The 23,267-nt window shown below is 55.2% G+C and overlaps 1 protein-coding gene across 1 annotated transcript; it reads right to left on the minus strand.

Moving 5' to 3' along the window:
• Positions 1–6: 6 nt before the first annotated feature.
• On the minus strand, positions 7–22,734 carry LMCD1 (LIM and cysteine rich domains 1). The gene is made up of 6 exons (XM_041463615.1): positions 22,690–22,734; positions 12,335–12,423; positions 10,893–11,148; positions 6,753–7,082; positions 2,981–3,196; positions 7–2,471 (listed from the first exon to the last, which is right to left on the minus strand). Exons 2-6 carry the CDS (start codon positions 12,421–12,423, stop codon positions 2,316–2,318), a joined length of 1,047 nt encoding a protein of 348 aa, XP_041319549.1. The 5' UTR covers positions 22,690–22,734; the 3' UTR covers positions 7–2,315.
• Between the last annotated feature and the right edge of the window lie 533 nt (positions 22,735–23,267).

A 23,267-nucleotide genomic window follows, 5' to 3' on the forward strand; every position in this document is an offset into this window, starting at 1 on the left:
GTGAAGGATTTTTGTATCCAAAAGTACTTTATTTAAAGCTTTAGGAACATTTAAATGTACTGTCAGTCGTATTGAGAACTACACAGAATGCTCGAGTTGAAATTGGAGCTGGATGCTCACACAGGAGGCACAGATTCCCTGTGCTCGCTGCCCTGGCCATTCCAGGACATGAAGGGCTCTGTCCTTTGCAGCCCCACAAGTTAAAGTGCTGTCCTTGCTGGGGGAGGATCAGCTCATGCCTACTCTGAATTTCAGTTCCAGTATCAACACTAAAGTCTCCCATATGTTTCGAGCTGTTTGATGCATTAATTTCACGCTTTTGCTCCCGACACTGGAGAGCACAGGATTTTGTTAAGCTGTTTAATTGCAGTAAATTTCTTTAGCAGACATTATTTTACGAGCTGCAGAAATACCTGCAAGGCTTGAGCAGATGCCAGCAGTCGCAGTAAGTGTGTGCTGGAGCAGGGACTCGCACAAATCACAATTTACAGATCACAAAATCACAGCTGAGAACATGCTGCCCTGGGCTGCCTGCACCCCTGGTCCACAGTCCCTGTGCAGCTCTCTTGGAGCCCCTTTAGGCCTGCACGGCATCTACAAGGTCTCCCTGGAGTCTTTCCTTGTGCATAAAGTGAACTTGGCCCCTCTCCTGTCGGAGAGGGTGCCGGGGAGGGGGCAGCCCTGCCCTCACAGCCCCCAGAGCCCTGCTGTCCCGTGCTCTGCTCTGACATTGCCCAAGCACCACCTCTTCTCCACTGCCCCGCGCTGGGGCTCGGCTGCTCTCAGCCCTGCCTGGGGTGGAGGGCATCCCCTTTTCCCCCAGAGCTCCCCAGCCAGGGGGCAGGGGAGGTTTACCACAAAACCAGGGTTCTGCTGAAGTGCTCCTGTGCCCATGTGGATCCCCAAACGCAGCAGAAGTGGCACCAGGGGGGCTGGCAGAGAGCTCACCCCCCTGTGCCCCTCAGCCCCGGCTCTGCTCCCTCCCCGGCTCCTGCAGGACCCCAGTGTCCCCAGTGTCCCCCACAGGGGCTGTGGCAGGGCTGCTGGTGGCACAGCGGGCACCAGGAGTGGCTCTGTGCCACCCCAGCTGTGCAGGCCCACAGCTCACCTGCTCAGCCCTGAGCAGGTCCAGCCCCCCCAGCGCCCACCTCCGAGTTATCCCAACACAGGTGACTTATTCCAACACCCACCAAACCGGGCAGGCCTTGAGCAGAAACCAGAGGCTGCTGAGCAGAAGGAGCCCCAGCAGCTGGGAGCTCCCTGGACACTCACCTCGGCGAGAAAACATTCCAGGTCTCTGGCAAACCACGAGGAGACTCAGGATAACAGGGCAGACTGGGCACGGACACCTGCCAGCCTGGGCTGCCGAGGTTTCCAGGGAGTAGCAGAAGCATCACTTGGTGTAGGGAACAAATAACACCCACAGGGACTGGGTGCCAGACCCTGGGATAGCACCAGGCCTGCGAGGCCACGGCAGAGCTGTGGGACAGGGAGCAGGGCAGAGCCCAGGGCAAGGGACAGCTCCCTGGCACTTGGAAGGGTCACTGAAGTATTGCAGGGAACAAGTGACATTGCAGCTTCTCAGGGAAACACACACACACACACACACACACACACACACTCTGCCCCCAAAAAAGCTGATAAAGCTGTTTTCCACAAAATTCTTTACATTCCAGTTGCGGGTGGCAGCTCCAGGGGCTGAGTCAGCCACTGACCAGGCAGAGCCTGCCCTGCCCCTCTGAGCAGGGTGAACCCCTCGCCCTGTGTGCCCACTCCTTGGTTTTGCTTCTTGCACAGGACAAAGCCCCAGCTGCGTGTGGCTGCAATTTTGTACCATTTGCTTTCAGCAAGTTGATCAAATTCCTCAAACCCACTGCCTTGGCACAGTGGCAGCAGCCTGTTCGCCTAATTCCAGTAAGGATTTAAAAACCACAAACACCCCTTGTTTTTGACCACAACTGTAGGTTTAGTATGCCAGAAGTTACTGTTGAGATGTGTTATTTCCAAAAGACTATTGCAAGATCTTAGTCATAAGAGGGTTGGACAGACTTGACAAGAACCAGCAGAGCCCAGCCCCTCCTTTCCTTTCCAGCTGCTCCTGGCCAGGTACACGTGCCTCTCCCACCCGTGGGCACAAGGGCTCCCTGGCAGATCCAAGAGGACCCCAAGGAATCACTTTCCTCACGCTGTGCGGGATGCAGGGGCACATGGAGTTGCTTGCAAGTGAATAGTCAGACTCTTAAATTTTGTAACCTTCCCCTTCTCCTGTATTTCCAAATGCCCCCAGTCCTGGTGGGAGCTGGGGGAGCCCCTGCTCAGGCCCTGCTCTGGCTGCAGGTGGTGCACAGCAGGCTGGCGTTGGCCAGGGCGAAGGGTTTGCCCGTCAGCAGCGTCTCACACTCCAGGCAGGCAAAGTGCTTGTTGTGCCAGGCCAGCCCTTCCACCTGCTGGTAGTCCTCCGAGAAGATGATCTATGGGGCAGACAGACAGACAGACAGACAGACAACTGCTTATTTCCACCACCCCACCAAGCTGGAGCGTGGCAGGAACAGGGAGATCCACCCCACACCTCCCACCAAGCCCATCAGCCGTGGGGGTGAGGAATGGGCACATAGAATTATCCCAGGATGGTGTGGGTTGGAAAGGACCTGTAAAGCTCACCTTGTCCCACCCCCTGCCCGGGGCAAGGACACCTTCCTCTAGCCCGGGCTGCTCAGAAGCCCTGACTGAGCCTGGCACTGGCAGGAGCAGAGGGCCACTGGTGGCTCCCACCCAGCACAGGGGGGATCAGAGGGGCTGCAGCTGGTCCCCACCCTGGCACAGGGGGTCACAGGGACTCTGGTCACTGCCCAGTGTGGCACAGGGGATCCCAGGGTCACTGCCCAGCCTGGCACAGGGGATCCCAGGGTCACTGCCCAGTGTGGCACAGAGGATCCCAGGGTCACTGCCCAGCGTGGCACAGGGGATCCCCGGTCCCTACCTCGTCGCAGCCGGCGCAGCGGGGCCGCAGGCTCTCGCAGTAGTGGCGCCCGCACCAGGCAGCCCCGCTCTTCCAGAAGTAGATGAGGTCGACGAGGGGCTCGCGGCAGCGGCAGCACACGAAGCAGGCCGGGTGCCACTGGCGGCAGTAGCCGGCGCGCTCGGCGTACACCACGGGGCAGTCCCCGGGCACCGGCTGCTGGCACGCCTCGCAGCGCTGCGCGAGAGGGGCAGCGTCAGCGGCACGGCACGGGCAACACTGCTGGGGAGCTCATTCCTGAGGGGCCTTTGGGACCCCTCCCAAACTAACACCTTCCCCAAAATCCAAAGGTTCTCAAAGAAGAAGCTAAGAATTCCTATAGTGCTGCACATCAAAGATGTCAATTTGAAATAGATCAGGAACTTTGGTCTTTTGTCGTTATTTTCTGTCTGTGCCCAACTCAGCTGTCACTCCACAGATCTCAGCAAGTGTTTTCTCTTTCTAACAGGCCACAGAGCCAGAATTAGACATGATTAATCTCAAGATTAATGGCGTCCGTGCACATTACACACCAGACCAGCTAGGTCTGCTCTTTATCTGTGCCTGCAGAGCAATCCTGTGATTAGTGCAGAGGCAGCCTTCAAGCTCCACTCAGAGGCTGGCAGGATGCTGCAGGGATCAGCCTGTGTGTCACAGGGCTGTGGTTACACTGCTGTGCCCCATCAGAGCACTGGCACAGCAGTGTCGCCCTCCGGGTGGCACAGGGTCAGGGACTGGGATCAGATGACAACTTACAAACACCCCAATTTAAGTCAACAGCTTTGAACAGGTATAACAATAGAACCATAGAGTGGTTTGGGTTGGAAGGCACCTTGAGGATCACCCAGTTCTGACCCCCTGCCATGGGCACAGACACCTTCCACTGGCCCAAGCTGCTCAAGAGGAGAGAAGACACAGACCCAGGATTTCTCAGGAACAATAAACTAACAGTGCCTGGGCTTCAGGAGGCCATTGGGGATGGGGCAGGGATAGAAAAGGGACAATTCCCAGCACTGCCAGCCCCTTGCCCCGGCTCACACGGGAGTGCTGGCACACTGCTCCTTGCCCTGCTCCCTCCTGTCACACAGAGGCCGTGGGACCTCTGCTCCCACAGGTGGCTCTCCCTGCTGGCTCACTGATCTTCTGCACCCCAGGCGTTTTCCCCTCGCCTCCTGCCTGCCTCAGGGGGTTCTCAGCGCCTGCCCCGTGCCCCTGGTGTGTTGTGCCAGGCTGATGGGCACTGCCCGTGCTCCCAGGGAAGCCAGGCTGAGCAGCAGAGGCTGCAGCACACAGAATGTTTCCTGGGTGGCTGCTCTGTGCAGCTGCAGGGGGGTGTGTGTGCTGACGCTGCTCCTTCCACCATGGAGGGCTTCACACACGTTTCCAGCCCCACGTCAGTGGTGGGGAAGCTCGGCACGGAGCACGACTGTGGCGTGTCTGGTCTGGCTGAAGGGACACAGCACGGAGCAGCTGGCAGAGCCCCCGAGGGCAGCAGGGACACAGGGCACCCAGCACACCAAACCCAGGCTTTTCCCTACGCCCCCAGCACCTCCCTGAGGCACCAGAGCTGGGGTGTGCCCCATAGCCAGACCCTGCAGCTGCCTCTGCTCTGCCAGCCCCAGAAGACACAGCCCCAGCAGCCCAGCCCTGCTTATCTTGCAGGATCTAAAGCAAGAACAAACACAGCAGTTTCCAACCCAGAGCTCAAGTTTCTTGCCAGCAAGAACTGTTGAAAAAACAACTTATTTTGCTCTTTCTTTCTATGGAAATTATTCACAGGGAAAATCTATTCACAGGGCTTTTCCCAAGCATTGTATAACCTCTACATCCTGCTATTTACACACTACAAAAAGGTGAGACTTCAAATTTGAGGTGGGATTACAGCTTGGTGCTCCCTTTACATCTCCATCATGCAGGAAGAGGAGTGAATACTTCATTAGCTGAATTATCAGAGGTGTTGGCCAAAAAAGTATCCTGTTCTCTTAAGCTTTCCCATCCTGCTCATCCCCAGCTCCTGCTCTGCAGTGCCAGCTCCCAGGGAAGGAGCTCCCAGACACCACCAGCACTCTGAGCACTCCCTGCATTGCTGGCCTCAAGCTTTTGGGAACAACGATTAATTTGGATCAATTGCCTCAGGATCTGATTTGATTCCAGGGCAGGAATCAAACCTTGTAAGACCAGAGGAGTTCCCAGTTGTGGAGGGGTCAGGATCCTGTGCTCTGTGGAGAACACTCCTCGTGGGACAGACTTGCAGCAGGGATGTGGAGGCAGATGAGGTCTGTGGCCCCAGTCCTGCCGGGGTCTGCCATGGCCTGGGCTGCACAGCGTGGCTGTCCCAGTGGACCTGCCACTGCTGTGAAAGCTGTTCCATTTTTCAGCTGGTGCCTTGAGAGAAATGATGCTTCAAACTAAGGAGAATAACATCACAGTTATGTATTTATTTATTTGAAAGGACAAACTCGCAGTTTAAGTAAACCCTCTTTGCCAGGATGACTTATTGATATGTTTAAAGGAAGTCTTCCTTTTTTGGCTATTTTTTATCTTAAAATGCAGTGTTTTGTTGCAATAGTGAAAATCCTTACTGTGCCACTGGATTCAAAGTCAGAAGTACGTTAACAGACCATGGCAGAGGGGAGACATTACCCAATATGGACTGAAAATGAAAACTGCTCTTTCATGTACAACCTCAGTGCAGGAATGGCAGGAAAGAATCTGCTCTTAAAAACACTTGGACACCATTTGCTTTTTCAGCTTTAAATCCTCTGCTGCAAGTCACCCTCACAAGGACCAGGACAAGGTATTTCCACTCACCATATTTTATGATAAGCATCTGTTCAGCAGCCACTACAGACAGCACTGGGGGAATATAAATCTAAAAGGGTGTTGAGGAATCTCAGCCATTTCTCTGTGGAAGTGTACTTGTATGCCCAGGGACCCAGGGCAGCAGTTTCCATTTCCCAGAGCAATTACAGCCCTGGGAACACTATCTCCATGTCCACAGCTCTGTGCTAACTGGACAGAGCCTTCACCTCCTGACATCTGTGGTCTCTCTGGGTAAGAAGCCTACTTGGAAATATTGACTTGCATCACAGAATGGTGAAGGCTGGAAAAGACCTCCAAGATCACCAAGTTCAGCTTTCAACTGAAACACTGCCTATATCATCCAGGGACATGTCATGCCCAACCTTTCAGAGCTGCCAAGAACTCAGAGCTCAAACCAGTTCCCACAGTGAGATTTCCCTGACCTTGGTGGCTGAGCAAGGCCCTTGCTGCAGAGAAAGGGAGATGAAGAAGAGGAGAACACCCCTCATCAGCCCTGCCAGATGGGCCCTTGTGCTCTGCAGGGCTGACTGGAGCAGAGGGGCCCTCCAGGCTCCCACAGTGCTGCTCCAAAGCATCGTGATGTGACCTGCAGCAGCCATGGAGAATGCCCTGGGAGCAGGATGGGGACGAGGCACAGATCGCCCTGCCTGCTGTGATTTTTTGCCCCTTGAGTTGAGACCAAATCTATTCCCAGTGGTTCCCTGAGCCTGGAGCAGCCCCAGTGCTCCCATCCCACTGCATGCCATCCCATCGCTCCTATCCCATCCCACTGCATGCCATGCCATGCCATCCCATTATCCCACCCCATCACCCCATCCCATCCCATCACCCCATCCCACCCCATCATCCCATCCCACCCCATTATCCCATCCCACCCCATTATCCCATCCCACTGCACCCATCCCATCCCATCATCCCATCCCTCACTCACGTAGTGCCCGGCCGTGCTCTCCAGGGCCCCGTTGGGTGACTCGGGGGCTCTGCCGGGGTCGATGCTCTTCTCCTGGGGCTTCTCCTCCTCCTTCCCGCCGCCGCCCTGGCCCGGCAGCGCCACCTCCCCAACGCCCAGGGCCTCGGCCTTGTACCTCTTGACGAACTCGTGCATGAGCTGCTGCTCGCCCTCGGCGAGGCCGCGGCACTGCGCCGGGTCCTGGTCGTGCAGCGGGAGCTGCCGCGCCAGCCGCCGCCGCCGCTGCAAGGCGCCGTCCGTGCCCGCCACCGGCTGCAGCTCCTTGGGGACCAGCTCCATGTACTGCATGGCCTGCAGGGACACGCGAGCTGCTGCGGCAGGGAGGCACGGGGGCCGTGCTCCCCTTGTGCGCGGAGCAGCAGCAGAATCGCGCCCGTCCCCTCCCTTCTCCCTCCGAAGAGTTTGCACCCACAGCGCAGAAGTAAAAGCTGAACTGGCTTAGATGCCAGTGGTAGCCAGGCTGTTATAAATCCTTTCATCCTCAGAAGCCAGACTGGGTGTTTTTATGGTGTGTTAGATTACTTTTTGTTTGTTTGTTTAAAAACAAACCCCATTTTGCCCAGGAAAGCAAAGCAGCACAGACAGACCTGCTTTGCACAAAAATCCCAGCACAGCCTCCCTCGCTGGCACTCCCGTGACACTTTTCCATGAAATTTGATAACAGAGCTGCTGAAAGGACTAAAAACCCATAAACATCAAAACCCATGAGCAGCTCTCTATTGCCTTGTGCTGGGGCAGGGAGAGCTGCAGGGAGTGAGTGCCAGGCCACACTGAGCACCCAGAGCCCACGGAGCTGTGTGCACACAGCTCACAGCGAGAGACCATCCTTTATCAACTAATGAAATCATCATAACACAGGAAAAATTCAGGTAGCAGTTGAGTCTGTGACACTGACCAGTGTCACAAGGTGTTTGGTCACTGATGTGACACAGAAAGGAAATGCCCAGAAACTGCCCAAATGAAGGCTCTGACTTAACTGGCCATGACCCCAGCAGCAGAGTAAGGCTCAGGCTGGGTGAGTGCTTGTGGGCCACGGGGGCTGCACAGTTAACTTCTCCTGGCCTGAGGAAGGGAAGGGAGTTTCCCACTCCGGCATTTTCCTATTGTAGTGTGAGGAGTGACAGGGCAGCCAGTTGGCTCCCTGCCATTCCCTGTTAGACCAGCATCCAGCTGCATTAGATTTGCTTCTTACTGGGTCAGCACTTGAGAACTCAATCTGAAAAAACTTAGCAAAGAGATTTAACTGTTTGTGGCACACAGGCTGGTTCAGGCTGGGCTTTTCAACACAGAAATGTTTGCACAGCACTGAACTCTTCAGCATGTCAGGAAAAACTTCCAAGTCCCTTGCACCTTGGCTCCTCTGAGGCAGAGAGCAGTGCTGCCAGGAGGAATTCCTGACAGGAAATGGGGAACAGCAGCAGATAATGATTTTATGGAAGCAGGGCTTCTTCCCCGCTCTTGGGGTGCAAGTTAAAATCAGTGCACACTGGGATATCAGACAGCAACACTTGTTCCATTGTGCCCCTGTGCAAAGGCAGGGCTGATGTCCAGTTTCTGGGAAGGCTGCTGGCCTGTGGTGCTTGGTTGGAGAGCTGTGGGATGCTGGGCAGTGACCTGGTGCACAAATGGCTTTCACAGACGAGAGGAATCCTAAGAGGAATGACAGGAGAGACAAGGATTCCCTGACTGCTCCTCCCAGGCTCACACAGGCACTGCCCCACAAGTGGACAGGAAACAACTGAAGTGATGCTGTGAGAGCAGGACCAGCAGGACAGCACGAGCTCCAGCAGAGCAGCAGCAGGGTGGGATCTCAGGGGGAGAAACCTCCATCCACTGACCTGCCAAGACCAATGAACATTTGCACCAGAGCAAGGGGCCAGCACGGGCACCTGGAGCCTCCTACCCTGCTCCACCTCCAGGATCTCCATTCCCAACAAAATGTCTGTGCTGAGAGTGAGGAAATCAAAGCCTCAAGGCTTTTTTTAAGGCTTACTTAAAGCCTGCTCAGGGGCAGGTTTCAGTATCTGCCCAGACAGGCAGTGAGATTTCACTCCCTGACCAAGGGAATGCTTGAAGTAATAATTGCAGATGTCAATAAAAATGTGTCCAAAGATTAGGGGGACAAAAAAAAATCCAACCTGACACCAAAAACTGCCATGAAGAATAAGAAAAAGTTGCTACATCTGCTGCTATCACTTATTGTTATGGCCAACACTTCACTGTGTTGCCTGAGTGCAGGTAATTTGGAGGAAGAGCATTTTAGTTTTCACTGCTCACTACTGGATCTTGGGGCTATTTTATGATCTGTTCTTTTCACTGTCTCCAAGGACCTAAGTATCTGCTTCATGACTTCTGCAGGCACAGCTTAACAAGAACGTGCTCTGAACTTCCTCCTATTATTGACCGTCCACTTCAGCAAAACAAGGTTAAAAGCCATCCCAAGTTTCCAGCCTGCCTTCAGGAGGAAACCCCTGGAGCGAGGCAGTTGTGCACTAACAGCTTTTTGGCCCAAGTCCCTTTGAAACCATCCTGACAGTGGCTGACATCCAACACTTCTCCTCAAAGTTTGTCAGGCTGATCTGCAAGCCAGGATTTATCAAGGTTGTCTCCAAAGCTCCTGCTTGTTGTTTACTTGAACCAAGACATATTCCAGCCTGTCCAGCACTATAAAGAGATCAAAAACTTTCATAAAGTTTTTGAACCTCCCCCATCAGGAGGGTGGGACTGGGCTGGGGGGAAGGAAGGGAAGGGAAGGGAAGGGCTCGATGAAGCATCCCCAGCACACAGCTCAGCCCCACCCAGCCTGTCCAAGGCACTCAGGACAGCTGGCTTTTAAACCAAATTAACACTCTGGTTCTGGGGGCTGTGGCTGCACTTTCACACCTGTATCACAAATTCTTCTTTAAAAAGGTCTCTGGTTGCATTTTCACCAGCATTTTTGTTGATTGGCATCAATAGCTTGCAGCTATTTGTTTCATTTGAGGAGCAGAGGCTCTTCACTGCCCACTCCTGACAGTGGCATACAGAAGGGTTTTACACCACAGCACAGTGAAAAGCCAGCTAAATGCTTTCCCGCAAGAAGAGCTCGGCTGGCTCACACTCCCACATGCCAAAAACCACTTCCACCCCTTCCCACACAACTGTCCAGATGGAAACCAGGCATGGGAGGGAGGTGGAGCTGGGCTGGTTTTGGATCCAGCCCTCAGAAGGGGACCATGCTCCCTATCTTGCCTTTTTACCCTGAGCTCTCTTTATAACGCTGTTTTTATTTGGAGCAGATTATGCTTAAACTGTAAGGAAGGAATTCCCAGCTCCAGAGCTCGAGATGAGAGTGGTTCTGCCAGCAGCAGCAGTGGCAGAGCTGCTGCCCACGCAGACAGGAGCTGCAGGCAGGAGCTCTCAGACCCCGAGCTCAGCTCTCGCCAGGCTCCCACCCCGGCACGAGGAGCCCTCCCACTCCTGCTCCTGGGGGCAGGAAGCTCCTCAAGGCTGCTGGAACAGGGATGGGCTGCTGTTCATCACCAAAGGGACTGTGAGGGACCCCGGCAATGGGGCCTCTGAGCCCACTCTCCAAGCAAGGACTCCTCCAGCAGCACAGGATGCTCTCTGAGAGCAGGAGAGGAGGAGCCAGCCCTGAGGCACAAACACCCAGCTGCCCACCAGCACCATGTGCTCCCCAGAAGCCAAACCCCTTCCTGCTCCTCTACTTGCCCAGCCCAGACACCCCCAGAAGGCCTGGAGGAGTCATTCCTACATCCAGCCTGGGGCTTTGGAGCAGGCATGGGCTGCACAGGGCTGCAGGGCAGCAGGGGTGGGATCTCTCCTCAGCCATGCTTTTACTGCAGATGGGCTTTACCAAAAGACAAAGAGCTTTCTAGCTGTAAAATCCATTAAGACTTCTCCTAGAAATGTAAACAAACCTATAAAACCCAAAGGCATTCCATCCCCCTCTCCTACCTACTCTGCTTATTTACAGTTTTCCAAAACACGGAGTGCTCTGCACCCTTCTGCTCCCTGAGGCAAACCACGCTTTCCCATTTCTCCCCGATAACCTGACTCCAGAGCAGAGCTCTGTTCCCAGCCCGCCCTGGATCCCCTTACCAGCTTCTGGGTGAGCCCGGGGGGAGCCCACTCGTAGGTGATGGTGTCGAAGGTGGGGTCCTTGCCCGAGATGTTGGGGTTGGTGACGATCATGCGGTTCCTCTTGTAGATGCGGGCGCCGTCGCCGCCCTTGAGCCGCGCCGTGAGCGTGGCGTACTTGGAGCCCGCGAGCAGGCGCCCGATCTTGCAGTCATCGTCCAGCTCCGAGCTCAGGCCGTGCTCCTCCTGGCTGCACTTGCACGACTTGCAGATCTTCCTGTGCCCAAGAGAGCACCCAGGGTGTGAGCTGGGCCGTGGGGTGCCAGCCTCTCGCGAGGGGCACACACAGCCTGGCCTTATGGCACGGGAAAAAGGCTCAGGATGGAATGGGTTGGGTTGAGAGGACCTCAAATCCCACCCAGTGCCCCCCCTGCCATGGCAGGGACACCTCCCACTGCCCCAGGCTGCTCCAGCCCCAGTGTCCAGCCTGGCCTTGGGCACTGCCAGGGATCCAGGGGCAGCCACAGCTGCTCTGGGCACCTGTGCCAGGGCCTGCCCACCCTCCAGGGAACAATTCCTGCCCAGTATCCCATCCATCCCTGCCCTCTGGCAGTGGGAGCCATTCCCTGAGTCCTGGCACTGCAAAATCTGCTGCCTCCCACCCACGGGGAGCTGCTGAACTCTGGAAACCCCTTCAAGCATCATGAGCTTGGAGATTAGTCTCCTCACCAGATTCCAACAGACCTTGCCTATTATGAATCTTTACATGCCATTAAAAAAGGGACTGCTGGAAGGAACTGATGTTTAATTGACTGTAATTTGAATGATAATAGGTATAAATCACACAGACAAGTGTCTAAGGACACTCTGGTGGCCAGCACTGCCATCAAACACTAATAGCAGAAAGGGCAAAGTAACTCTGACACAACCCCGAGGATTTCAGCAGGATCTTGGAGTAAGAATGAGTCCAACCAGCCTTTAATGGAGTCAATAAAAAAATGGTTGTGCTTCCACCAAATGAGTGCTTTAAAGTTTGGATTTCACACAGCTGAGGTATGACAAGTGGAGCTGAAGGCATCCAAGGCATTCCAGCTGCAGCAGCACAGCTGGACCACAGCCTCCCTGCCCCACCACCATGGGCCCAGCACCCTGGGGAGCTCCCCAGGAGCACAGAGGAGCCCAGTGTTTGTGAGGCAGCTCAGAGGGCACGAATTCTCTTTTAATTAGTAACATCTGGATGTCTGCATTCCATTTGACAGCCCCTTTTTGTCCTGCTGGGGCAGGGAGCAGCCCCTGCCCTGAGCTGGGCACTGTCCTGGTGTGCTCCCACCAGCTGCTGGTATCAGGGGCTATTTACCCAAATCTGTGCTTTTCAGAGGAAAAACTGGAAGTGAAGCATCAGTAAGGAGATGTTGTGTCCCCAGGCACATTTCAGGATGCAGGGCAGGCCCAGCGTTAGTTACCTCCAGGAGTGTGGCTCGAAGCCCGCGCACAGCCCTCTGCAGCGCAAACACGGCACGCCTCTTCCCCCCTGCGGCTGGCTCCCCGACATCTGCAAGAGAGCAGGACACTGACATGGAAAGGCTTCGTCCTCAGGGGCTCCCTGGGACAGCACTGAGAGTGCACACTGCCCTTCAGACAGTGATTCCTTCAGCCATCCCTTGTGTCCCCTGAAACCTCAAATCTCCCAACTCCATTGAGCATGTCCACACAACCCTGCTGCGTTTATCTAAGGATGCTTGGGGTGAAGGTTTTCCCTTCAAAGTGAGGGAGGATGGAGGGGCTGGCACATCAAACCCAGGGAACATGCCCACACACTGGGCAGCCACCTTCACCTCCTCCACAGAGACCTCAGGTCTCATTTTATCCAGTTTACAGAGTTCATGTACTGCACATGGACCTGTGCAAGTCAGAAGGTCAGGCAGGACACATGGAGGCACACTGCTATAACCTGATGCTGAACTTGCTTTACTGCACCTTGGACCTCCTTGGTCTTTCTCCAAGTGTATTTTGGGAATGTGGTAGGTTTCTATGCCTCTGGCTCTGGACTTTTCGGGTGGTTTCCAAAGTGAACAGGAAATCCAGTGGGGAAATGCTCTGGGGAGGAGAGGGGGTGGTGGAGTGACATGGGGGCTGTGGTTCTGCTGCACTTTTTGCTGCTCACTGAAAACAGATGAAAGTCACTCATCCTTGGGTGTTCGCTGCTGCAGAGACATCCTAACAACCTCCCAACAGGACAAAGGCAAGCAAAAACCCACACAGGAGCCCATAACATTGGAAAACAAACCTATTTCCTGCCTGCCCCATGAATTTGTCAAACGTGGCTCTTTGAGCGTGAGGAACGCAGCAGGGTACGGCGGGAGACAAAAACAAAGTGCTCCATGAGGCACCGGGGCAAGGTGACACCAGCAGACGCTGAATTTATCTCAGGCTGGATGTTTACACAGGAGCTGTCAGGCTCCTGCCTGAAAGACATGCTTGTTCCCTGGAAAAATGAGCTGAGGGGAAACAAGGACAGCGCCAAGCCCAGCAGGAGCAATGGCAGCGCCGCGGGAGCGTCACCCCAGCTCAGCAGCTCCGAGCCCCTGCAGCCAGAGATCAGAGCACACGGCCTCCCCTCCAGCACACCCCGACACCTCCAGCCCTCAGCAGGCACGGCCAGGTTCAGGGCTGGGCAGTTCCTGACCACGCTGGCCATCACAGACTGCACTTCCCACCGGGGCTTGTGGCACGCACAGGTCTCACAACTCCCAGCCCTTCTGGGGCCATTGATCGGGGTTTGTAAAAGGTCTTTAATCTCCCTCGAGGCGGGAGCTTGTTCTAGGAACTGACTCTTCAGCTGTGCACACACACTGAGAGCCGGTCTGACTCACAGAACATTGCCTTGGGAGGGACCCACAGGATCCTCCTCCAGCTGCCTGGCCCAGGAGAGGCTCAGGGCTCAGCCTGGCAGAGCAGGGTGAGGCTGTGCAGGTGCCCAGTGCTGGTACGTGCCCACGGCTCCAGTCCCTGCACTGCCACAGTCCTGCAGTGCAAGATCATGCCCTATTTAAAGCACCCTTTGGCACCTTGCAAGAGGCTGTCCTTGCCAAAACCTATTTTCAAAGGGAGGGACCAAGAGCGGTGAAGGAGCTGAGGCAGAAGGAGCAGATGCTGCTGCCCAGCAGGGACCCATGGGGCCCTTGGGCTGACCCAGGCTGTGCCAGGTCAGGCTCTGCATCTCTGCTCAGAGGCAAACCAGGGATGATGCTGCAGCCCTGCTTCCTCCTGCTGCCTCCCACATCCACCTGTCCCACCTCCAGCAGCAGGCTCCCAAAGCCTGCAGGGCCTGGGGCACCCTGAGCTCTCCTCTCATGTTCAAACTCATGCTGCAGCTTTCAGGAGGAAAAGGTTATTTGATGGCACTCAGGAAAGATATTTCACTTGCTTGGAAAATACAATGTTGCTAATAAATACAAAGTTTTTATAAACAGATGTTCTAGAAATGACCAGATGTTTGTCTGCCAGTTTTAAGGTAGATGACAGGCCTTTACATGCCATTTTTTCTTGCCCAGAACTAGTAAGTCTCCACACAAGGCTGCTCATCCTGGAGAAACCCAGCCCAGGCTGTAGGAAGTGGTCTGTTTCAGCTCCCTTTGCCCCAGGACTGCTGTTTTATTTCTGCCTCACCTTTCACCTGGAATTTTCATCTCAATTTTCACCTGCAGTTTGTCCAATATTTTGAAGCCAATGAAAAGACCTCTCACCCCCAGAGTTCATCAAAATACATCTCAAAATTTGCCTTAACACGCCCAGATAGTCCCCTCTGCCTCTAATGCACAAACAGAGGATGTTTTTGATTCTTTAGCCATGTGCCAGCTGTCCAGGACAGATAAAGACACTGAGGATTCCACCAGGCCACTCACAGCCCTGCCAGTTCTGGAGCCATGTGCCAGGTACCACGAACTGCTGGGGTTTAGCTGGCTCAGATCTTAGTGAGTCAAACGGGAGCTGAGTGTCAGCAAGGGACTGCAAGTGGTGGTTTATCTAAAACACAAACATCTGGATTAAATAAACTCGTTTGGAAAAGGCTCATTCACTCAAGGGGAAAGGCACAGGGAGAAGTGTGGTCAGCAGCACGAGGAGCACAGGAAGCTCCCCACACCAGCTGGCACTGGGAGCCCAGGGCAGTGCCAGGGCAGGAGCTCAGCCCCAGAGGGTGCCCAGCACGCTCAGACCCTCGGGCCAGCACCTCCTCGAGGCTCTGAAAGGCCTGGCAGGCTCTGTCTGGAGGACAGTGTTACTCCTCACTCCTCCAGAAGCAGAGTTGAGCCACTGTCACTCCCATCCCTGTGCAGGAAGAGGAGCCAGTGCCCGGTCACTGCACGTCCTGCCCAGGCACAGAGCTTCTCCTCACGCTCTGCTACAGCTCCTCACATCGGCATAAAAGGAGATTTCTTTGCAAAAATTATGCAAGACACTGCAAAAACCCCAAACCCGGTGAGATAATGTGAAACAAATGCTCTGACTATCCCAGCCTCCACCTATGCCCAAGCCCATCCGAGAAGTGCAGGAGAACTTTGGCATCACCTTAAGATAAAGGGTTTGGAGACATTTGTAATGCTTTAAAAAAGTGCCAAAACCCCAAAACCAGGCCTGCGTCAACAAACTGGTTGGAGAAAAGCAAATCCTGCTCACCAGGACCAGATAGACGCTCCTTGCAAGATTTCTGTTTTGGCTCTCTGTGCCTCACAGCATTCTTGCTGCTAGAAGACAGAAAGCAAGTCAGGGCAGAGGAAATTCTTGGGTAGTGAAATGATAGGAAATCGAGGCTGTTCTACCCACAAAAACGTTGCTGAGCAGTGTCAGGAGCACACCAGTAATGCCATGGGCTGCTGTTACACCGGCCAAAGGCAGGGCCATCGCTCGCTGAGCAGCTGGAAAATGGAGAGCCTGGAGTGACAGGTGACAAGGAAAGAACCCAAACACGGCTCCAGCTCGGTTCAGAGCTTCTCTGGGAAGGAGCACTGAGCTTCCCTGGCAGGTCTGGTGAGATGGAGTCCTGGCCAGGAGCTCTGAGCAGGTCAGGCTCCAGCTCCACAGCCTGCTCTGTTTGCTGCTCAGCTGAGACTCCACAGGGGTCTTTGTCCTGTCACCTTCTGGCCAGCCCAGCACACCTTGGCCAAGGACCCTTTGCCAAAGGCTCTACTGAAACCAGTTTGGCAGCTGGGTTTGCTGCCAGGGACTGTCCTCAGGGGCAGCAGATCCTGTAGAACTGGGGCCTGAAATCACGTTCAGAGTTTCAGTAAGCTTGGCCAGCATGGTGGTTAACCCAGGACCATGGAGGACCCAGCACACCCCCAGCACACCCGTCCCCCCGGGCAGCAGGGGACAGGCAGGACTCAGCTCTCTCTGAGTGCTGTGCTCGGTGCCAGCAGAGCACGAGTGTCAGGGGCAGATCCACGGGCAGGGTGAAGGGTGTCCCGTGGCAGTCATCCCTCCTGGCATTGCTGCCTGCTCTCCAGCCCCCAAAAGGGCTCTGGGGACACAGTGCCACAGCCACAGGCCCAGGAGGAACTGGTAAAGGGGGCTCTCCTGCTTCCACAGAGGCTTCTGGATCCCAAAAGCATTTATTGCACAACACCCTATTTGGAGACTGAAAACGGTGCTGGAGACACGTAACTACCTCAAGTATGTTTTCCCCTCCTTTTTAGGGAGGGAAGAGGAAAAGCTGGTTTCCAAAAAGTTACTCCAAGTTCACAACAGCCCTTCAGAGCTGAGGTCCTTGTTTCACCTCTCCCCAGTGGCCACAACAGGCTCCATCCAAACCCTTCCCTGCAGCATCAGCCACCCTACCCTCAATCCCGGCCGTGGCAGGACAGAGCTCCAGGGAGGCTGAGGAACTCCAGAACCCTTTGGGGGCTTCCTCCAGCTGCAATGAGTTTTGAAGATTTACAGCTAACTCTGAACTAGACCCGTGAACAAAGGAATGGGGAAAAGCCACACAATATTCACATGGGTGGGACCAGTCTGCTCAGCACAATTGCTGTGGGATAGGGATGGATAGATCATTTGTTGTCAATATTTGACTATAATAGAGCTAAGCTTGCATAATAACAGTGGGCTAGCTCAGACTTCCTTAAGGACCTGGGGCTAGCTCAAACTTCCTTAAGGACTTGGGGCTAGCTCAAACTTCTGATGGATTTCCAGTAACTGGAGGGTGCAAGGGTTTACATCCAAGGGGAATGCTGCATGCTGCAGTTCACATGTTGGCCATTTGGCTAAATTCTTCCTTTTGTGCTGATGACCAGCAAACAGAAGGGTTTGGGTTGCAAGGGACCTTAAAGTTCAGCATCCTCCTTGACTGCACCTAACGAGTGCTGAGGTCCAGCTCAGGAACCGACTCCCAGTCCTGGCACAGAGCAGCCCAAAACATCCCTGAACCTCCTGGGAGGCAGCTCAGGTGACACTTGGGGCTGTTCTGGATTTCAGGAGAGACTCCTTGACAGCAACTGCAAGGGGCATAAGTCTGAGCAAGGCAAGCAGCTGCCCTCAGAAGCGCATTAACCAATAAACACATTCACTACTGTTCTGAGAACAGCAAAGGGATGTTTTGATTTATTTTCTTCTCATTTTCATAGAACACATCCATTGTAATCATGACCTGCAAGCAATTTGTTTCCCTGCCAGATTGCAAGCAAGCGTTATCCCAATTACCACACTCACAGGAAAAAATTCCCTTACAAAAGGCTGTCTTTCATCCCAAACTCTCTCTATTGGATTTATTTCAGGCATCAATGAATGGGTTGATATCATCTGGAGTACTGGAAGCACTTATTGTATTAAACTTTGCAGAGTAAGAAGTTTGCTGCCTTTTATTTTAACAACATAAAGAGCAGGTAAATGCACTGATACTGGAGGAAACTATTTCAATGGAGCTGCCAGATCCCAGCCCACAGGATGACAGAGCTCCAACAACCAGGGCCTCTGCAAATAGCTCCGTCTTCCAAGAGCACATAGCTGGCAGCATTCCTTTCTTCACTAACAATGTGTGAATTAATGATAAGAGAAGGGCAAATGCTGGAAAATCAGATTTTTTCACAAAGCCAGACAGTGCTTCAGATACTTGGACTTAATTGTAAACCCAAACCAAGATGTGAGGAAGTGTCTGGAATGGGAAGAACCCCCCAAAGTTAATGAGACAGCAGATGTGCTGAGTTCCAGAGCACTCAGGTAAGGGTCTCAGGGTGATCTCCAGTTACCTGCCCAGAACCAGCCGGGTCCTTCCCATCTCCCACGTCAGGGAGCTGCTTCCATCAAATCTCCATGTAACAACTGATTTAGGACTAAATATCTTCTCAGCAGTAGGAGAAGGATCTTTAGTGGAGGAAACAGGAGAAGGCTGAAGGTGGATGAGGGCAGGGCCATGCCTGGGCCCCCATCCCTGTCCCTCACCCTTCCTGCACTGCAGCCTCTCTGCAGCAGCCCTGAGCTTCACAATCTCAGCACATGATGGAAAATAAAGTGAGGTGGTCTTGAGCAACACATGTGCAGGTCTTCAGAAGGAGCACACGAACAAGTCCAAGTGAATCTTGTGGCTGGTGATGCCCTGAAGCCAAGGCAGAAGCTGAGGGACTGTGCCACCCCAAATACTGGCAAGACACAGGCAACCATCAGGATGCTGTGGAGAGAATTTACCTTCCTGTGCCCATCTGTGTAACCAAGCCATGGAGTGAGTGCTGGGAGTAGGTGAGATGGTAATCAGGCTGGTACCAGCATTAGGGAACTCCAGCTCTCCAAAAACTGCAACTAGCTGCCTGGAAATATTCCCCTTTCTCTGAGCCCCATCTCTAAATGGAACAGTAGCTCCAAGATGGGACATCTGAGTACTGCCTTTCCTGGATGGCTGAAACACAGTATTTCCTCCTTTAAAAAAAGGAGAAAAACCCCAGCCTAAACAAATACTCCAGACACTGCCTCTCTGCAGGGCCAGAGGGATTTTGTAGTTTGTAAATTGCATTTCATTGGACTCCGTTTGGCTCTGAGTCCAAGTCCCAAAATAAGGTCTTTAACCCCTGTGCTGCTTTATGATCCCATGTCTATAAATAGTTGCCCAGAGCAGGTTTCTCCATTAAGACCCACATCTGCTTCCTCCCCTGGGCTCCAGCACAGGACACTGCTCTGTGAGCAGGGCTCAGTCCCCTGAGGACAAAGCAGCCTTCAGGGCAGTCACAGCCACCCCCCCGGCCACCAGCCATGTGTGACCCGTCCCCAGCCCTGGGACCAAGCTGCTCGTGCTCCAGGGGTGCTCTGCAGAGATGGTGCCAGCTCTGTAATGAAACTGAGCTTCTGCAGACCAGAAATGATGGGCATGAGAACTCGGCAAGGCCAAACCGCTCCCGGGGTGGAACTGTTCAAAGTGCCGCGCTGCAGCTCCTTGGAGCTGAGATGAAGCTGGTTTCTGCAGCCCTGACAGGGTTTACACAACACAGCAGCACCTTCAGGGGACTTGGGCACAGCCTCCATGGCCCCTCACTCAGCATCCTCATCCTCACCCACCCAGACTGCTCACAGAGCTCTGGGACACGACAGAGGCTTCTCAGATGTGTCCCACAGAAGTCTCTGGGCAGAACCCCTATCTGTGAGCTGAGCATCCTTCCCACAGAGCCAGGCTGTGGGAACAGCTTGGGGCTCAGCCCAGGCACCCTGCACACCCTGACCAAGGCGCCCAGGATATGAAACCATGAGTGACAAAGCTGAGTTTCCAACTGGGATGAAAAGCTTTGAAAAGCTCCCAGGTTTTGGATTTTACCAATGCAAGCTGCCAGTCCCAACCAGCACTCCCTGCAGAGGGCTCTTCAAGCATCCAGTATTTGCTGATGAAGAGGGAGCTCCTGCCTCTCCCTGAGGCACCCCCAGACCATTCCCTGGAGCCCATTTACCCCTGCAACAGCAGCACTTCCCTGCTGTCCTGCAGGATGCTTTGGATGTTTGCAAGTCCCATGCTGAAGAACCGAAGGAAGAAAAAGTTAAAGAACCCAAATTTGTATTAACTGAGTAAACTTTACCTTGGCTTTGAGGAGTGCTTTTAGCTTCGTGGGTTATTTTGCTCTGACAAGAAGGGACAGGGTTTGGTGAGAACAGTACACAAGCCCAGAGCCTGCCTGGCCAGCTGGGCCCGCTCCAGCGCTCGCGCCGTGCCAGCCATCGCCTTCTCCCTGCTCTGAGCTTTAACTCTCCACTCAGAATTTAATCTAAACAAGCCCTGTGCCAAACAGAATGCTGTCCCACTCATGCTGCTTTAATTTCCTCAGAAAGAATCCCAGAATACTCTAGGCAAGACATCAACAATAATTAAACCCAACAGTGATTGAAAATCAAATTTTCGGGGCCTCGCAACAAGCTCTAATGAGTTCCAGACTCGCCTTCCCCGACTTGCTCAGACTGGCTGTGTGACACTGCCAAGCTAAATTAAAATTTGACAGTATTCCACACCATGCCCAGAAAAAGTGCCCGTCTTAGGATTCAGGAAATTAAACAGCCGTCTACTGCAGAGACACCCATTTATGTTGGGATGTCGATTATTCAGACACTGATACAGCGTCTGTGTTATTCTTTGTCCTTGTTTTCATTATGTCATTTCGTGTCCCTTTTGAAGTACAAACTAGCTGGCATGTCTTTTTTCATCCTGCAGTGTTCAGGTGACAGGAGACAGGCAGCTGGGCAGCAGAGCTGTGCAGAGCCTGGGCATGCCCCTGCCCACGGCAGCCCTGGGAGGGTCCCAGCAGAACTGCACCCTCACTGCAGTCTGTGCTACTGCCTCTGATTTAAGTGACACTAAAGGTGACATCCTGTCCTTGTCCCTTCCCACAATGGGAGCTGAGCGTCCAGCCACACATTTTGGGAAGTCTCTGATGCTTTCTGCATTCACAAGCCTTTTTGGGGTGCACTGTGAGCCCTCCCTGCTGCGTCCCCTGCAGGTGATGCTGGAGGAGCTCCTGGGAGATGGCTCCAGTGCAGAAACAGCTTCTCCAGGGCTCATCCCACAGCAGGGATTCTCTCAGCCCTCCCTGCTGTCCAAATCCAGCCCTGCTCCTGCGCTCCCCCCGAGGCACCCCCAGCCTGGGGCTGCTGGCAGAGCTCAGAGCCCCCTTCTGACCCGGCTCAGAGCCCCCTTCCCCAGACAAGGAGGGACTGAGCTGCTGCGCCAGGGCCAGCCTGACCACAGCCCCGCACCAGCACACAGCCTCCAGAAAAAGGCTCTGTTTTCACTCCTGTGGATCCATCCCCACACAGTGCCTGGCAAGAGCTTCCTGAGGGCTCCAGCTGCCCCCCCAAGGTGCCCTCCCCACTGCAGCCAGGACCCCAAGGACACTCCTGAGGTGCCAGCAGCAGGACCTGCTGGGAGAGGACATTGCTCTGAGTCTCTGGGGATGGCACACCAGGAGGTCCCACCAAACCCTGACCACTCCTGCCGGGACAGGGCCACCCTGTGGTGCCACACCAGGGGTCCTGCTCCTGTCAGCCATCACTGATTGTCCCCAGGGTGGGCAGCCAACGGGGTCAGCACACAGGGAAGGAAGAATCCTGAGTGCCTCAGTCCCCCCTCAAAGCACCGTGTGTCTGAGGAGAGCAGGGCAGGGGCACGCTGAGGAGCACAGCCCAGCATCTGTGGGTCACCCAGACAGCAGCTCCTGCTGCCAACACCAGCCTGTGCCCAGATACCCTCGCAGAACAGCCAGTTCCCAGTAAAACCGGGTAGAGCTTTCCCTGGCATCCAGCAGTGGCTCAGCTCAAACCCAGCGGGACAGAAGGTGCTACACGTCGGCAGCAGCCAGGCTGCCCTGCCCATCCCCGGGGCCAGCACTGCCAAGGAGCTCCGTGGCAGGGGGAAGCAACCCCGGCAGGGCAGGGTCTGAGTGCCCCCGGGAGATGGGATCACACCAGGCCGACACGGGCTGCTGAACTCATCCCCGAACCACGCGGGGACAAAGGTGCACAGAGGAAGGTCACGGGTGCCATTCCCGTGCCATTCCCAGCTGCTGCCATTCCACACGCTTTGATCGGGCAGCCAGAATGCCTTCCTAGAGCCCAGTGCCATGGCAGCAGGACACTGCGGGAAGGGCCGGCATTTCTTGGAGCAAACACTCTCCAGAGGGTCTGGAAGGGGACAAGCGACTCCCTCCCTCCTTCCGAGAGCAGCTCAGCACAGCAGTGCCGCACTCGAGTTCATTGAGGCAGCAAACAGCGGCTTTGCCAGCAGAAGCTTCGCTGGGCTGATTTTTGCCCTGAAATAAGCACCAAGCGGGCACAGAGCGGCTCTGGGGGCGGCGGGCACGGCTCAGGTGTCCCTGGAAGGGCAGGGAGGAGGGCAGACCGGGAGCCACGGGGTCTGAGCCCGCACTCTGCCCGGCCTCACCCCTGGAGATGAGGGACACCGGGAAAAGAGCCCCGGCCCCCGGAGCCGTGCGCTGCCCGGGCACACCCGCTCTGTCCGGGGCACCGCCGGGCACGGGGATCGCTCCGCCGTGCCCGGGCTGTCCCGGGACACGGATCGGGATCGCTCCGCCGTGCCCGGGCTGTCCCGGGACAGGGATCGGGATCATTGCCGGTGTCCCCCGGGCTGTTCCGGGACACAGATCGGGATCCTCCGCTGTGCCCGGACTGTCCCGGAACAGGGATCGGGATCCTCCGCTGTGCCCGGGCTGTCCCGGGACACGGATCGGGATCATTCTCGCTCTCCCGGCACGGAGATCGTTCCCGCTGTCCCGGGGCCGTCCCGGCGCGGGGATCGGGATGGTTCCCGGGGCCGTCCCTCACGCTGTCTCCCCTCACTCACCTCCGCTCCGCTCGCGCCGCCGCCGCCACCGCTCGCGCTGCCCGAGCGCCGCCTTTCATTGGCGCGCGCGGCGGCCGCGCGCCGCTCTCAGCCAATCCGACACCGCCTCGAAACTTTCCTGGCCAATGGCGCGCGGGGGAGCGCGCGGGGGGGGCGTGCCCGCGGCGGGGAAAGCGGGACCGGGACGAGAGGGACGGGGACGGGGACAGGGACAGGGACAGGGACAGGGAAAATGGCCTAAACGTGGCCACAGGGAGATGGGACACTGCAGAGGAATTGTTCCCTGGCAGGGTGGGCAGCCCTGGCACAGGTGCCCAGAGCAGCTGGGGCTGCCCCTGGATCCCTGGCAGTGCCCAAGGCCAGGCTGGACAGGGCTTGGAATAAGCTGGGATAGTGGAAGGTGTCCCTGCCCACGCCAGGGAGGATGGCACTGAGTAAAGGTCATCCTTTTCAATAATCAAACCATTCTGGGATTCTGTGCTCGACAGCACAGTCCCTGGGGTGTGAAAAAGAGGGCAAAAAAGGATGGAATTGGTAAACGTTCCTGCCCCAAAGCAGCAGTGCCAGACAGGGGTGTG

This window comes from Pyrgilauda ruficollis, unplaced genomic scaffold, assembly GCF_017590135.1.
Source record: "Pyrgilauda ruficollis isolate IOZ18807 unplaced genomic scaffold, ASM1759013v1 scaffold10, whole genome shotgun sequence".
In the NCBI taxonomy this organism is placed as follows: domain Eukaryota; kingdom Metazoa; phylum Chordata; class Aves; order Passeriformes; family Passeridae; genus Pyrgilauda; species Pyrgilauda ruficollis.